The 17,608-nt window shown below is 42.6% G+C and overlaps 1 protein-coding gene across 3 annotated transcripts in view; it reads left to right on the plus strand.

The window, feature by feature from the left end:
* The window catches only part of BICD2 (BICD cargo adaptor 2), a 158,916-nt gene that overhangs the window by 87,523 nt on the left and 53,785 nt on the right, over positions 1–17,608 (plus strand). For all 3 annotated transcript variants that reach the window (XM_029050469.2, XM_029050470.2, XM_029050471.2), the window contains exon 2: positions 7,792–8,004. In XM_029050469.2, coding sequence (XP_028906302.1) covers positions 7,792–8,004 — 213 coding nt within the window. The remainder of the gene's footprint in view (positions 1–7,791; positions 8,005–17,608) is intronic.

Here is a 17,608-nt window from a genome sequence, read left to right on the forward strand (position 1 = left end):
GGATGGCTGGAAGAAAAGACATGTGAATGGGGAGAAGTGTGAAGGCCAAGCTTCCCTTGGGGAAGAACACTGGACTATTATTTGGATCTGTGGTGAAATGGTTGTTCCAACAGCTTCCTTTGCACTGCACCTTTGGCAGGGATTGGATGCAGTTCAGTCATCACCTGGAATAACTGAAGAGGTTACTCTGTAGGTTGTATGCCCAAAACAAGGAAAGGGACTGGCTGGAACAGGCACTGTCTCCCTAAATCTCTTGATATAATAGGGGAGAAAGGAGTATCCACTCCAGAAGCAGAGGGAACCACTCCTTTTTCTGGGTCTACAGGCTTGCTTTTAGTGCTCATTTTCCTGCCTATGGAAACAAGATACTTGCAGAGAAGTAAACGTTGAAAAAAATGTCTTACTTGACTATGATTTGAGTACTGGCTTTTTTCTCTTGCACAACAGCAAAGAAAAAACAGGCTTCCTTCCCAGCATGAAGGTCAGAGCCTGCATGTTGGAACCTTTGCTTGGATTTAACACTTAACATGGAATAGCACAGCTATAAAATAATTCAGAATGCACAATTACCTGATAAATACCTAGTGTTGCTTCCTGAATAGTACAGGTCTCTTTCTCTGGGTGGTGCCAAAGGCCCCATTTGCTTGCATCTTTTGTCCCTTGAACTTATTTCTGGTTCCTGTCATGTTTTACAGAATCATTTTTTTTCTTGACTCCTTGCCACCCTAATGACATTGAATCTAAAAGGCATTGGTATGAGAAGAAAAGATTTAGGTTCTTTTCATAAGCCAGTGCTTAACACATTTCAAAGAATCATTGACATCTTGGATAGTCTGTAAAAGTTGGTGGGTGGGAGGTAGTGCAGAGAAGCAGCATGGCTCAGTGGAAAGAGCACGGGCTTGGGAGTCACAGGTCATGGGTTTGAATCCCGGCTCTGCCACTTGTCAGCTGTGTGACTGTGGGCAAGTCACTTAACTTCTCTGTGCCTCAGTTACCTCATCTGTAAAATGGGGATTAAGACTGTGCGCCTCACGTGGGACAACCTGATTACCCTGTAAATCTACCCCAGCGCTTAGAACAGTGCTCTGCACATAGTAAGTGCTTAACAAATACCAACATTACTATTATTAGTAGTAAGGAAATTACTTTTCCCCTCATCCTGCAATTTAAAAAACACAATTAGTCAAATGGGGGTGGGGGGAGGGGAAAGATCTAGAATCTCGATTAATAGAAAGCTTAGCCTTTGTATGGCTAAATCAATCTTGTTTTTTTCCCCTCTCTTTTGCGATACGGCACTTTGAAGATAGATTTCCATGAAGAAATTAATTATATTCTTTTGCAAAAGCAGCTTCTTAACATCTTCAGATGCCAAACTACAAAGAAACACTGTAAAGTTTCAAAACATCTTGCTGTTTATAATGGTCAACCTCCTGCCTTTCATGTTTTTTGTTTTTCTTTTTAATAGCAATGTCTTTTTTAATCAATGTTCTCTCAAGCCATGTATAGAATATGCACAGTTAAACTGCAGCTAATTTAAATTTTATCCACTGTCATTGAGGGCATGAGTAGATGGCTTTTTGAGATTCAGTTTTTGAGAAGCAGCAGCAAGGCCTAGTGGATAAACCATGGGCCTGGGAGTCAGAAGGACGTGAGTTCTAACCCCAGCTCTGCCACTTGTCTGCTGTGTAACCTTGGGCAAGTCACTTCACTTCTGTTCCTGTTACCACATCTGTAAAATGGGGATTAAGACTGTGAACTCCATGTGGGGCACGGACTGCGTTAATACAAACACTCATCCTATCTTGCCTAAACTACTGCGTCAACCTCCTTGCTGACCTCCCAACCTCCTGCCTCTCCCCACTCCAGTCCATACTTCACTCTGCTGCCCTAATCATCTTTCTACAGAAACATTCAGGACGTCACCCACCTCCCTCAAAAATCTCCAGTGGTTGCCTATCCACCTCTATATCAAACAAAAACTCCTCACCACTGGCTTTAAAGCACTCCATCACCTTGCCCCCTCCTACCTCACCTTGCTTCTTTTGCCCCCTCCTACCTCACCTTGCTTGTCTCCTTCTACAACCCAGTCCGCATACTTTGCTCCTCGGTGCTAACCTTCTCACTGTGCCTTGATTTCACCTGTCTCACTGCTGACCCCTGGCCCACATCCTGCCTCTGTCCTGGAAAGCCCTCCCTCCTCAAATCCGTCAGACAATTACTCCCCCTTCCCCTCCACCCCCCTTCAAAGCCTTTCTGAAAGCACATCTCCAGGAGGCCTTCCCAGACTAGGTCCCTTTTTTCATCTCCCACTCCCTTCTGCATCTCCCTGACTTGCTCCCTTTGCTCTTCCCCCACTTCCCAGCTCCACAGCACTTATAATTTTATTTATTTGTATTGATGTCTGTCTATTTGTGTATTTGCCAGTCTCCCCTGCCCCAAGACTGTGAGCTTGTTGTGGGCACTCTTTATTGTTGTATTGTGCTTTCCCAAGCACTTAGTAGTGCTCTGCACACAGTAAGCGCTTAATAAATATGACTGAATGAATGAACTTGATGAGCTTGTATCTACCCCATTGCTTAGAACAGTGCTTGATCCATACTAAGCATTTAACAAATACCATCATTATTATTTTTTCTATAGCCTTTATAGGTACACTTTTAAAAGTGAATGATTGCTTTTGCCAAAATAAGTAACAGTTGCAGATAGGGATGGAGCTTTTAAAGTTGGTTATACTGACAGATATTCAAAATGTATAAGGGGATGGGGGTGGGAGGGAGGAATTCACTCACTAAACAGCATCTCCTCACCCTGAGCACACACTGTATTCTGCTAACATCTTCAGAATTACTGAGTGGGACTGGAAGCAAACAGTTCTGGTCTTGTCCAAACGAAGCATCATTAGAGGTCTCTTGTGTATGAGATCGAGAAAGCTGACATCAGGAGTTGCCATTATCTTTTAATGCCCCTTCAGGGTTGTAATAGAAATGGACTGGGCAAACCCAATTCCATTGAGGGAGGTATTCTCCTATTAAAAAGTCGACTTTTCTGGCCATGCAAAACTTCTTAGCTGGATATATAACTGCTGTTGTTTCAATCTCCTCAAATTTGGGTTTAGTTTTGCAGGATTTGTTCTATCATTTTTCTATTTTTGACAAAACTTAAGGTTTTTTCCCAGTCTGTGAACGATGCTACCACTTCAATGGTTTGAATTGTGGGGAGAGTTTAATTTGGGGTTTGGTTTGTATCTTACACTCCATGTGTCTCCCTTACCCTGCACTAGCCATCTTCCCCTTTCCCCCAAACTCTGGGGATGAAATCTGAGGCATCAGGAGATACATTACTTGAATATTGTTACCCTTCCCCAAGTTGTCAGAGAGAGATGAAATTGGAAAGTTAACAAAGTGCCAATCGAATGGCTTCTTTTCCAAATTTTCGAATCCAGGGAGATCCCACCCAAACCCTTGAGTTTGGATCCAAGCCAGATTAGCTAGAGGACCTTGGAAGGGTCCATGCAGCAGACCCTGAGGTCCCCAGGCACAAGAGTCCATAGAAGCTGGGTTAGTATGGGGGTGGGTTTTTTCAGGGCTTGTTTATTTTGAAGGAAGAGGGGGCTCACATTGCAAGCACTGTACCACTCATTAGTGGATGTTTGGATAGAATAGTTACTGTTATTGTATGGGTAAAGGGGAATGGGTTGATGGTTTAGAGTTCTCAGGTGAGCCCTACTGAGAGCTCACCTCCTCCAAGAGGCCTTCCCAGACTGAGCTTCCCCTTTTCCCTCTGCTCCCTCTGCTGCCTCTCTGCCCCCCCTTCACCTCCCCTCAGCTAAGCCCTCTTTTCTCCCCTTTCCCTCTGCTCCTCCCCCTCTCCCTTCCCCTCCCCTCAGCACTATGCTCGTCCGCTCATTTGTATATATTTTTATTACCCTATTTATTTTGTTAATGAGATGTACATCCCCTTGATTCTATTTATTGCTATCGTTTTTGTCTGTCTACCCCGATTAGACTGTAAGCCCGTCAATGGGCAGGGATTGTCTCTATCTGTTGCCGAATTGTACATTCCAAGCGCTTAGTACAGTGCTCTGCACATAGTAAGCGCTCAATAAATACTATTAAATGAAATTCTGGCCTGCCATCTGACAGGCCTGTGGCACGACTGATTTAGGAGCCCCGCTATAGGTCAGGATGGTGGGATAGAACCCTTAACTTATGGCAAGATGACTGCCACTGAAATCACACTACTATGGAACCGGGCCAAATGAGCCGTGAGTCGAAGTTTTTGGTGTAGCTGAGAATGTGTCATCCGCCTGCACCAGAAACTCCCATTCAAGGTCATGGAAGGCCACTTTGTGGCCAAGGTGCTTCACTACTACCTGTCCCTGCCTGCAATCACAGAAATCCTGGGGCCAAGCAATTGAGGGTGGCAGAGAGCAGTAATAACAGCATCCCTTTCCCTAGCTCCAAATGTTTGCCAATGCCTTGTCTCCTTCCCTTTCCCCACCCTGCCTTAGGTAACCCTATTTTTGATCTCCTTTGTTCTCTCTCTACTCCCATTGGAATGTTCCTTTTGTCTTTCAGGGAGTACGGAGGGCAGATGTTGTGAACATACTGGCTCTCTTCCTGCAGGAAAAAGTTAGATTGGAAAGATGGAAACAAAGAAATGGACAGGGGAAGAGATAAGTAAAATCTGGGTGAACTAGGAAGCCTGAAATATCTTCTGTATCCAGTCAGCTTCCTTTGACTTTATTTCTTGATTTTAGAAAGGCTGTAAGAGGGTTGGGGAAAGAGAAGGTACACTCAATTCCTCCATGATTTGTGTTTTCTCTGTAACATGTTGTAGGAGAATTGGATCTACACCATTCCTCCACCAGTCTGAAGCCCCTTCCATATGCAGGGTAGGTTTTGTGCAGTGGTATCATCAACTGTATTTATTATGCACTTACTATGTGCAGAGCATTGTACTAAGCGCTTGGGAGAGTACACTGCAACAGAAGTAACAGCCATGTTCCCTACCCATGATGAGCTTATAGTTTAGAGGGGGAGACAGAAATTAATATGAATAAATACTTAGAGTTAGTGAGAAGGCAAGAGAAAGCATGTACCTCAGCTAAGGAATTTACGGAGTCCAATTTGGGTAATGCTGACAAGAGTTAAATATGCTGGCAAGAGTTGAATTAGGAAATGGAACTTTTCAAAAGCTCTGCTTTCTTCTGCCAATCCACTCTTTAATATTTCTTGTCTATTCTATCGTTTCCAGGCATAGCTATTTCAAAGGCCAGGAGAAAAGGCTGCTTTTGAAGGGTTAATCCATGCACTGTAATTGACCCTTAGAATAATGGGGAGAAATCCAGTACACTGCAGTTCTTAATAATAGTGTTTAGCACCTTTTGCATCATGCTTCAAGGCTCTTTTCAGCCATTAATTCTGGGAACACCCCGGCTGGGGTGGTGTGGGCTTATTTTCTGGGGAGAAGAGGTGTTTGGTCACTTAGCCTGAATTAAAATCAGGGGTAATCCTGGCATCATAAATGCTGCAAGCTATTTCTGGTGGGTTAATAGGTGGAACATAAAGGAGGAATATGATTGGCTGTGCAGTTCACGGCTTTAGAGGCTGCTTCTGCTTTTTGGGGTGGCCATAAGGAGTGGAAAGAAGCAGGTGCTGGCCTGGTCTCTTATATTAATTTTGCTGTGCCTTATGCATGTTATTAAATCTAAGCCTATCCCCTAGTAATTTGATTTAAGTAAGGAAAATTAGTAACCCTGATAATTAATGCCTTTTTTTTTCCAACCAAAGTACATGAGATTTTGATTTCAAGTTCTATTGTATATGTGGTCTAGTTGCATCTGGACTTGTAAGCTTTCAGATCAATAGCATGGTGTGACAAGTGCATGAGGGGTGGGGACTGGACATCAAGGAAAAGATCCCTCAGTGCTCTGTAATGTTATTGGAGGAATAATCAATCATTTTTTGAGCACTTACTGGTGTGCAGAGCACTGTACTGAGTGTTTGGGAGAGTACAGCATAACAGAGTATGTAGACATGTTTCCTGCCCACAACGAGCTTACAGTCTAGAAGGGGAGCCAGACATGAATATAAATAAAATATGGATATATACAAGAGCTGTGGGGCTGAGGGAGGGGTGAATAAAGGGTAGATGGATAGGCTTTATGTTCGCTGACACATTTCAGTTAGAAGACAACTGTTCTGATGGCTCTATTCAGTCAACTGCATCCTGAGGGATCTTACTAATTTTCCTTCAATTGAGTCTGCAAACTGGCCAAGTGACCCAATAATGACTTTGCCTTTCATTCACTTATACTGAAATTGGCTTGTGCTTTCCTTTTCATGCCCATCTTATTTGTGTACTGTGATGGGGTTCAGTAACCCCACCTTTCATCCCCATATTATAGGTCTTAAAAAAAAACCATTACTAACCTAATGAGCTAGGCAATCTTCTTTTCCCATCCTAGGAATTCATGGACATTGTGACATGGCTGAGCAATTTTTTTTTTCCTGGACTCCTACATGAAGATCTTAAGCATTAGGGCTTTAAGCTGCTTTGCATAGTGGGAACTCATTTGACAGGACGTGTGCAGATGGTGCTTTACTTTGTTTGAAACATGTTTCTTTTTAATTTCTCTTGGGTTGGCTCAGTGAATCTGATTGGAGTTTCCTCTGAAGGTATTCATCTCAGTTACTTTGTTTTGTTTATCGGAAATCAAATTCAATATGATAAGAACACTAACTGGTGCCCTTGTGCACTTTGGGATCTCATTTTCAGTCATCAGAGGCAACCTCTATAATTTGTTTCAATACTTACATCATATGCTTCAATACATATTGAGAAGTAGCGTGGCCTAATGGAAAGAGCATGGGCCTGGGAGTCAGAGCACCTGGATTCTAATCCCAGTTTTGCCACTTGTCTAATCTGTGACCTTGGGCAAGTCACTTAACTTCTCTGTGCCTCAGTTACCTCTTCTATAAATTGGAGATTGGCTGTGAGCCCCTTGTGGGTCATGGACTGTGTCCTACCTGATTAGCTTGTATCTACTGCAGCACTTAGTCCAGCACCTATAGTAGGTGCTTAAAAATTACCACTAAAAAAAAAAATTACTTTTCAGGACATGAGCCCAGAATCTCAGGGCCTAGGGGCTCGAGAGTTAACCAAGCTGAATACATTCTTGCCAATTCCTAACCTATAGTCAGTCCATTAAGTATCTGGGGGACTGGTCATTGACTACAAAAGATTTTGATTATGTAGAATTTGGACTAAAAGGGGACTAGAGACCTAATAAATTATATTACTACTAAAGAAGTAAAAGAGTGAGGCCAACCCTCGTCTCAATATATGTGATATACTATGGAGCATTAATTGATGACCTCTTGAAGGTGTTAAGATTACCAGATATCTCTGTGGTTTGCTTTTAAGAATGTTGATGAGCAAACAGGGATGAATACTGGTAGTAATGGTATTTAGTGAGTGCCCACTACATGTAATGCATTGTATTCAGTGCTTAGGAAGGGACAAAGGAAAGACGAGATTCAGTGCCTGCCCACAGGGAGCTTACCATCTAATGGGGAAAACAGACATAAAAACATTTACAAATAGGAGCCAAATGATTCACATAATAGGAGAAAGGGACTCAGTAGCAGAAAAGTCAATGAGTCGATGATGTGATTTGACAGAATAATCACTTGATTAGCACCTCCTTCTCATCTCCCCCTTCACTTTTTAAAAGAAAGTTTAATCAGAGCAATTCTCCCTCACACCCTCTTTTTAAAAATATTTTAGGCATTCGGACAAGCCCACACTAACCATAAGAAAGTTGCTGCTGATGGAGAGAGCCGTGAAGAAACCCTAATTCAGGAGTCTGCCACTAAGGAGGAGTATTATGTGAAGAAGGTCTTGGAACTGCAGACCGAGTTGAAGCAGTTGAGAAACGTCCTTGCCAACACCCAGTCGGAGAATGAACGCCTGAACTCTGTGGCACAGGAGCTGAAGGAGGTAATACGTGCAAAGCCTTAAATATGGATTATGGGCCATAAAGTTTAGGAGAACAGTCAGTCAGATGTTTGCTTGTTTCTTGGGCATGGAGTTAGTATTGTTTAGGAGTGAAACGTTTTTGGATTTGCATTGTTTAAAATTGTTTGGTCAGAGGTAGTACAGAATCACTAGCTGGGGAATGCGGAGCCTCCTTGAGTCTTTGTCTCTTACTGATCTGTCAGTCAATCATGGGAGGGGAAATAGGCCAACAGAACGCTGTACTGATTTGGTCTGGGGAAGAGAGAGAACCACTTACAGCTTGTACATGCCCAAACCCATTCACCCCCTGAAGGGAACATGGTCAGAGGCAGAATAAAAAGAATGGGGCTGTAGCTAATCCCCCAATGATTCTCTGAGAGCTTTGTCTGGCTCCTTCATGTCACTGGCTGCTGTCGTTGAGATTGGGTACCATATGGGATGGGGAAGGGAGCTAGTCTTTCCCACGGATTCTAGGAGAGAACTGAGCGGCTGGGATCTGACTTGAGACTTCAAATACTTTACTCACTCCTCAGCCAAATCCCACCTTGTTTAGAAAACATTCTTTTCTGCTTTCTAACCAAAGGACAACTCTACTACTGCTTGCAAGTGGAGACATCTATTTTTTGAAATAGAATAACATACCTTTAAGCTCCCAGTTCTTTTTGGGAAGTAGGTTGATTAAATGCCTCCTGATCCTGAAGGCTGGTAAGAGGTTTAAAAGGTACTATAGAAAAATGTTTGGGAGCAGAGTTCAGAATAGGGCTATGGATATTGAACAATTTATAGGAGGAAACCTAGCCCTTATATAGGCTGCTCTGTCACTCCTAGCACAAATGATTTCAAAAGTTCCAAGTCTGAAAACCTGAAGCAAGTCTTCAGCAGGAGCTTCGGTTTGAGGTTTAGTTATGTGAATTAGAATGAATTTTTTCTGAAGCCTAGTGCAGCATAAAGCTGATTATGTGAATTAATAGAGACCAAGGCTCATTCACATAATCAGATACTCTTAATTGGGTTTGGCCATCTTGGACAGAGCCCCTGCTTTTGTTCATTTATCAGAACTTTCCAGGGTCAGTTTTCCAGATTAGCCTCTGTTTGGATAAGCAGCCGCCTGCTGCTGTACTTGACCTGAGGAAGTCAGGAGATGGAAAGACTGGAAAGACTGGAAGGGATATGGCAGGCCTAGGTTTCATCTTCAAACCTGTTCTCCTCCCCTGACTCCCACCCCCTCTTTTTTGTTTTTAATGGTACTTGTTAAGTTCTTATTATGTGCCACACACTGACCTAAGGGTTGGGGTAGATGCAAGACAATCAGGTTGGACAGTCTCTGTCCCATGTGGGGCTCACAGTCTAAGTAGGAAGGAATAGGATTTAACCCCCATTTAATAGATGAGGTAACTGAGGCACAGAGAAGTAAAGTAACTTGCCCAAAGTCCTGCTGCAGACAAGTGGCAGAGGTGGAACTAGAACCCAGACCCTCTAACTCCTGGGCCTCTGCTATTTTCACTAGGCCATGCTGCTTCCCAGGGCTAGTCCCCTGAGATTAGCCACATGAAAGATGCAGTTTCCAATCTCTTTTCCTACAAGACATGTACACTAGCCATATAATAGCGTGTGTTTTGAAAGTTTGATACCATGAATCCTCATGGCTCCCTAAAGAATTCTGGTTTTATTGTTTAGACCAGGTTCCTCTAGACTGTAAACTCACTGTGGACTGTTGTTATATTGTACTCTCCCAAGTGCTTAGTGCAGTGCTCTGCACACAGTAAGCACTCAATAAATAACCATTGATTGATCACTTAAGATGAGACGTTTACTCTGCTAGAGCTTTCCGTGTAACCCAACCCTGGACCACATAAAGAGAACCCTGAAATTTCCTACCATTTAGCCAGGTATGATTTATGAAGTAGGATCTGCAGGAACTTGCAAAATCCTTATGTCTTTAATTTTTTTTCCCCAGCATTAAGATCACTGACAACACCCTTCTCCACCCCAAGCTGTAAGGGCTGTATGTCAGGAATGGACGTCTGAACACTTGATGTTTAGTGAGATGATATTTTGTGTGTGTGTGTGTGTGTGTGTGTGTCTTTCTGTCTCCACACATATATGGATGTCCCTTACCAGTGAAAGTTTTGAGTATTCTGGCATATATTCTTATGTATTATTTTGGCTATTATAGTGTGCAGTTTTGTGAAACCACACTGTTCTGTGCCGCACATCAGCCTGCCATCTGCCATATCTAGTTGTCTACACTTTTGTTTCCCACTCCTGACGCCCCTCTTGTCTTGGGTTATATATAGCTGCATGGCTTAGTGGAAAAAGCACAGGCTTGGGAGTCAGAGGACGTGGGTTCTAATCCCGGCTCCGTTACTTGTCTGCTGTGTGACCTTGGGCAAGCCACTTAACTTCTTTGTGCCTCAGTTACCTCATCTGTAAAATGGGAATTTAGACTGTGAGCCCCACGTGGGACAACCTGATTACCTTGTATTTACCCCAGCTCTTAGAACAGTGCTTGGCACACAGTAAGCACTTAAATGCCATAATTATAGTTTCAGTTGTAGTGCTCCATGTTTTCTGCTCATCATCTTTTGCTATAGAAATTAAGAAAGTTATGAGCTTCGAAACAATATCTAGTTGTTGAATTATCTATCATGTGAAGAAAGAGAAGTTCACTGTGAACACCACTCAGAAAAATGAGGCTACAGAATGACTAAAGTTGGGGACTCCTTGATCCTGTTGGTTCCATAAGCCTTTGGTCTAAGCAACCTTGGGGATTTGCAGGAATCTCTCCCCAGCACTTGGAGAGGGAAACGTGTGTGTGTGTGTGTGTGTGTGTGTGTGTGTGTGTGTGTGTGTTCAAATTTGAAGGTGATGCCAATGTCCAAGTAGAGTGAAGTGTCATGAGAGTTACGGCAATCTGATCTTCACCTTCCTTCTTGTAGTGGTAGTCTTCTGTATATTTTATAAGTTAAGGCAGGCATCTGTAGCCTTGCAAAATCTTCTTCGTGGAACCAATTGGAGCTCTCTATCCAGGAAGGGGTGGGGAGTGGATGGGATTTATGAGGTATTGAAAACTGTTCTTTTCATAATCAAGTAAGTTAAATTAGTATGTGTGTAAATCGTATCATTGGCTTTTTGAGCACCAACTGATTAAAGGTTTCATTTTGTTTGGCTCTTCTACTCTGAAATTTTGCCAACCCATGTGTTGAGGAAAAGCTTATGTAACTGCTTAAGTATTCATTCATTCATTCATTCATTCATTCGTATTTATTGAGCGCTTACTATGTGCAGAGCACTGTACTAAGCACTTGGAATGTACAATTCGGCAACAGATATAAGTAGTATATCCCCTCCATGCTTGTAGTATTCAGAAGGCCAAATGGCTTTGCCATAGTTTTATGACTTAGCAATAGGGACTCCTTCAGTAAATAGTTGGAGCAATTGTCATGTCTTCACAAGTTTTGCTGAGCCTCACCTTCAGAAGTAGGAAATGTATTCAAGAGAATGTTGACATTTTGTTGCCATCTCCCCTGGAGTTCCTACATACCTGTAACAAGGCTGTGACATCTTCACTCAAGTATTAGAGAAGTCCTTGGTTTGGTGGCATTTTTTTCAGTCTTAGCACCCCCATGCTTATAGCATGTGTTTTGTTCACTTGATTTGCATAGTAGGACTCTGTGTTCCTCAGCCTCCCAGATGGCCGAGTTGCTTTGCCAGTTACCTGGGCTGCCTTCCCCTTCCCCTTCTGCTCCCTTCATGGGGGTTCCACAAGATATTATTAACATTGCTTGTTATTCTACAAGCTCCTTTCATTGATGAGTCCTTTTCATCAAGCCAGTCTTGGTGGCTTCAACTAGCCTAGGATTTTGATGGCTGCCCAGTAAACAGAATTGCGAGGAAACACCTGTTTGTGGTTTGTATTGGAGCTTGTAAAAGAGATTCATTGTTTGAACAGGGTTAGTCTAATGTTGCTGCAGAGCTTCTTGCCAGAATTATAGTTCTCCAGAAGCCTAACATTGAGCCACCTTTAGTGGTTTGGAAGCCACTTTGTGATGCAATGGCTCTGTGAGTTTGGAGGTTATCAAACAATGGTTAGTTCAGATTCATCAGTCCACATGACTGCTGTCTAGTCACATGTCCTTCAGGTCTCTCTGGCATGCTATGCTATAGTTGGTGAGACAGTGAGCTGTCTGTTTATTGTTGTCTTGGACTCTTCCAAGCACTTAGTACAATGCTCTACTAATGGTAAATGCTCAATAAATACGAGTGAATGAATAAATGAATGTGGTCTGTTATATTGCCCTCTCGTCCTCACCCAAGTGCTTATTATAGTGCTCTGCACATAGTAAGCACTCAATACGATTGGATGAATGAATGAGGGGAAGGGGCAGGGGATGTGTCTGTTCTATTGTTGTCTTCCAAATGCTTAATACAGTGCTTTGCACACAGTAAGAACCTAATAAATAAAATTGAATGAATGAATGAGATGCCATTGTTTAGATTGTGGATAAACCCAAGACATCCCCATTCATCCAAGCTGCTACCACATTAATACAGTCACTCATCCTATCCCTCCTGGATTACTGCATCAGTTTCCTTGCTGATTTACCAGCCTCCTGTTTCTCCCCACTCCAGTCCATACTTCACTCTGGTGTCCAGATCATTTTTCAACAAAAACATTCAGGGCATTCATTCATTCATTCAGTCGCATTTATTGAGTGCTTACTGTGTGCAGAGCACTGTACTAAGCACTTGGAAAAGTACAATACAACAATAAACAGTGACATTCCCTGCCTACAATGAGCTCACTGTCTAGAGTGAGGGAGACAGGCATAAATACAAATAAGTAAAATTACAAATATGTATATAAGTGTTTTAGGTCTGGGATGGGGGAAGAGCAAAGGGAGCAAGTCCCGCTCCTCAAAAAGCTCCAGTGGTTGCCCGTTCACCTCCACATTAAACATAAGCTCCTCACCACTGACTTTAAAGCACTCCACCACCTTGCCCCCTCCTACCTCACCTCGCTTCTCTCCTACAACCCTAGCCCCCACACTTTGTTTCTCAAATGCTAACCTTCTCACTGTGCATTGATCTCGCCTGTCTCGCCACCAACTCTTAGCCCACATCCTGGTCTGGCCTGCAATGCCCTCCCTCCTCAAATCTGACAGAAAATTACTCTTCCCCCCTCTCCCCCGCAACTTCAAAGTCTTATTGAAGGCACATCTCCTCTAAGAGACCTTCCTGGACTAAGCCCCCCTTCTTTCCTCATCTCTCACTCCCTTCTGAGTTGCCCCTTGTTCTTTCCCCCTTCCAGCCCCACAGCACTTATGTACATATCTGTAATTTATTTATATTGATGTCCATCACCTCTAGACTTTAAGCTTGTTGTGGGCAGAGAATGTGTTTATTGTTGTATTCTCCCAAGTGCTTAGTTCAGTGCTCTGCACAGTAAGTGCTCAATAAATATGATTGAATGAATGAATATATATGCATATGCCATTATTATTATCATTTGGTAGGAAGAAATAGTATTGGTGATTATAAAATTGTGTATGGCATATTCAGTGAGTAAGAATAGATCAATCCCATGTTGTTTGAACTAATCCAAAACAATTGAGTGAAGAGGTTTGGAATGGTGTCTTCATATAATAATTATAATAACAATAATGATGATATTTAAGTGCTTACTATGTGCCAAGCACTGTTCTAAGCACTGGGTTAGACACAAGGTTATCAAGTTGTCCCTCTTGGGGCTCACAGTCTTAATCCCAATTTTACGGATGAGGTAACTGAGGCACAGAGAAGTTGTGATTTGCCCAAAGTCACACAACTGACAAGTGTCAGAGCCAGGATTAGAACCCACGACCTCTGACTCCCAAGCCCATGCTCTTTCCACTAAGCCATGCTGCTGCCATTGCCAGGTGTGTGTGTGTATGTTTGCACCTGAGGGTGAGTGGGTATGTATGTAAAATGCAGTGAGTTCATTGTGTGTTTTGGTCCTTCTGTCTTATGTTTGCAAAGTAGAATAGTTCTTTTATTAAACTGGAGTGTTTGGAATGGCAATTGTGTTGGTTGCAGAGGGCTCTGAGTCCAGCCTTAAGAGTCCAGGATTCTGGATTTTGGCACCTTGGCTACCTACTGGTCTGTATGTCTGCCGATACCTTTCTCCACCTTTAGAAATTGGGCTGACTCTGGATGTTCAGGGATTCTGAGAGGAATAATTAGCTAATGTTTGTACGTCAAGTATCTGGAAAATGAATAGCACTTGCATCTGTGCTTAAATGAGTGTGAAAATTAGGTCAGATCAATTGTGGAAACTGGGGGAGTAGTTATTACCTTTAAAGAAAGAGGTTGGCAGATTTCCTGAGTTCCAGACCAAATGTACTTTTTAAGATGGTCAGCTGACAAAATGAGATTTGAGTCAGATTTCATGATTTCATTGTAAATGTCCCAGGAAAATTTCATTCTGTTCTCCCTAGACTTCCCTCTCCCAGAAAATAAATGAAAAAGCTTTGCCTCTTTGTTTTACTATTCAAGAGAGACCAGAATTAATACCTGAGTATTTTTCTTTGTTCTAAAATTAAAGACAGCTGCCAATATGAATTTACAAGTGTTTAAGGAATGTTGCTCCAGAATGGCTGGTTAAGCATGTTACTGGCCAGGCCCATTCCTGCCCACCAGTCTCTTGCTTAGCTTTTTCCATTGGTTCATTGTTTTCTTGCTGTTTTTGCTCTTCTGACAAATACAGGTCGGGGAGGGGAGAGAAGGGAAGAGGAAGGCAATTTTCCCACCTGAAAGTGGAAACATGTGGAGCAGCACAATTTAGAGAAATTTGGACCCAAACTAAAAACTGAAGAAAACAATGCTGACTGATTGAACCCAGCCACAAATGCTCTGTGTAGCCCCTACCTTCTGGGAGGGGCCTGCAGGGTTGAGGGGGTGGGGAGGGTGGCAGGGGATTTGCCTCTCTTTCATGTTTCTGAAGTCTTAATTTCTACACTTCTTAACTGTGAAGGGATCCTGGTGCTAGGGACCTTGATGTAAATGTGTCAAGACTTGTTTGACCTATGAGTGTAATGTTAAAGGCTGGCCTTGGTGCCAGAATTCCATTCCTAATCCTGGTTGGTCAGGGGATGGAAGGATTTTGCCCTTTTCTGACAACCCCAGCTCTAAACTTCTTACTAATTAGATCATTGTGGGCTTATTGCCTGAGTCCATGCTGAATGTTTAGGTAGCCCAACCTGATCAGGAAGATCTATATTTTTTAATTGTCTGGAAGCACATCAGATGGCTCAGGAAACTTATGTAGGGATATTGAGTCTGGGAACTTCTACTTGACCATTTCAATATAGGCGTAGTTTGGACCATGAATAAAAAGCTGATGTGAAAGGAGGGAGCTGGGTGACTTTGAACTGGATTGTGCATGCCCACTCCCTTAACCTCCCAGAACCCACCACAATTGACATCATTGTTGGCGGTCCATAAGGGATTGTGGTCATGGTGGCAAATGCCCAGTTCTCTGCCACTGTCTCTTCTGCTTGGTCTGGGGTACTCTCCCTCTATATCCTTTTTGTAATAAAAACAAATACATATTTCCCACCCAACAACCTGTCCATCGAGCAGAACACTTGAGTGAAGGTTCGAAGGCTATGTTACTATTTTAAGTGCCTGTCAAATTAATAACAATAAAAATAACCCAGCAGGATGTTGTGGACTCTGTAGCTAGTACATTAGAACAAAGATTTGAATTATCTTTGCAGTAGTTGCCATATCCTGTTCAGTCAGAAGCGCTATCTAGGAGAAGACTTGCATGAAGCCAGAATGCTGTATTTTGTTCCCAGATGCCCAGTGACCTCACATTCAGCTTAACCAGCTAAAGTTGGTGCAGATATTTTGGACAGTTTAGAATTGAATACTTAAAAACTCCTTGTTGAGGCAGGTTAAGAGGGTGGTTACCAGCTGGGAATTTCATTGCTGTTATTCACTAGCTCAGCAACTCCTGTGCCCTGGAATGGTCACATATCCAAACCATGGATAGGTTTGCCACTCCCTTTTAATTTGGTTCATCTACGCCTCCACTTGATTCTGCACAGCAAAGGCAGGCATCATAAGGGCGGATCAACACTTCTCTCTTCCTGGTTACCAAAGTGTGTTCCTTTAGGTGCCAAGCAAAAAGGTGTGTGTCTTTTAAAAGCCTGCAGGGTGAATCTTCCACCTAAGCAAATAAGCAAAAGATGACACACCTGCCTTACACAGTCTTGGGTTTCCAAATGGAGATGTTAATTTCCCAAGAAAAGAAACAATGCAGTTTTCCCTTTCTTCACTACCCAGGGACATAGCATCCCAATTTATTCTTTCCCTTAACATATTGTGCCAGGCAATATTTTTTTTACGAAGAAGGCACCATGGATATAAAGTCATAATTGGTACTGAATAAGTAGCATTGTCTTAAGTAGATGACTACTTGAGAATGATCTGTGGAAATTTTATTTCTATTCATAATCCAAATTTGGACTTCCAGAAACACACCTATATATAATTCAGAGTAATAAGGAAGGTAAGAATGGGCTTCCTCAAAAACAATAAAACAGGATCGAATTTTCTGGGGCTACATCTGAAGAAATCTTTGATTCCTTTCTTCTACATTGTCAGTCATCTTTGGCTGTAGAGAGAGAAGAACATGTAAAAGAGCCCAGTGGTCAACTGAAAAAAGCAGTTTCTTGTTGCCGTAGGGAATTTTCTCCCTGACACCTACCTTCCATAACCCACCCCTGCAAATGCTACAGGAAAAGTATCATCTACTCCTACTCTGACCCCTCTCTCCCTCTCCTCTTCCTACACACACATTATATATACAGAAAATTTACTGGAGCTGAACTGAAAATATTGAGTGCATTTGTGGAAAGGTTATGCTGGTTAATGGCTGTTCTAGGATTAGAATGAAACAGGGAAAAGGAAAGGAAAAATTTGAATATTGTACCGCAGTGGCTTATCAGCCCTCCTGACTGCATTTGGCTACCAATTTGTCCTTGTTGGGGACCATCTTGAGATCCTGAGTTCCTGAGACTTGAGCTCTAGATCTCTGATGAATGCCTCCCGTAGAGGACAGGAAATATAGCCAGGCTTCTTGTGTAGTATAACTGGAATTTTTACAGCTGGGACTTGCACCGGAGCTTGCCTGACTTAAGGACAAAAAGTGCTACCTGCCCAATGATAAATTACCCTGAGAGCTAGAAAGTGAAATGGATAATATTTCCCTAATATTTCCCGACTCCCTTTTAATAATTAACTCCATTTGCTTATTAGATGCTGGGTTACCATGGCAGACCAGTCTGAGCTGAGCTAGGTTCAGAGTTCCCATCTGGTCACTGAACTTTGCTGGGCCCCTTGTCTACAAGAATCTGTTTTACTAAGCTTCTTGAGCTCCCCCCTTCCACCTCCCCGTCCCTAAATATTTAATCCACTTTGTTGGCTGCACTCTTCGATGGCAATAGGAGAAAGTTTGGTCAAACATAAGAACTTCTTGAATGCCAAGGTGATAAAACATTAAAATGGGTTACTGAGGTAAGTTGAGTCTTCATTTCTGGAG

The sequence above is a fragment of the Ornithorhynchus anatinus genome, chromosome X1 (assembly GCF_004115215.2).
Source record: "Ornithorhynchus anatinus isolate Pmale09 chromosome X1, mOrnAna1.pri.v4, whole genome shotgun sequence".
In the NCBI taxonomy this organism is placed as follows: Eukaryota; Metazoa; Chordata; class Mammalia; order Monotremata; family Ornithorhynchidae; genus Ornithorhynchus; species Ornithorhynchus anatinus.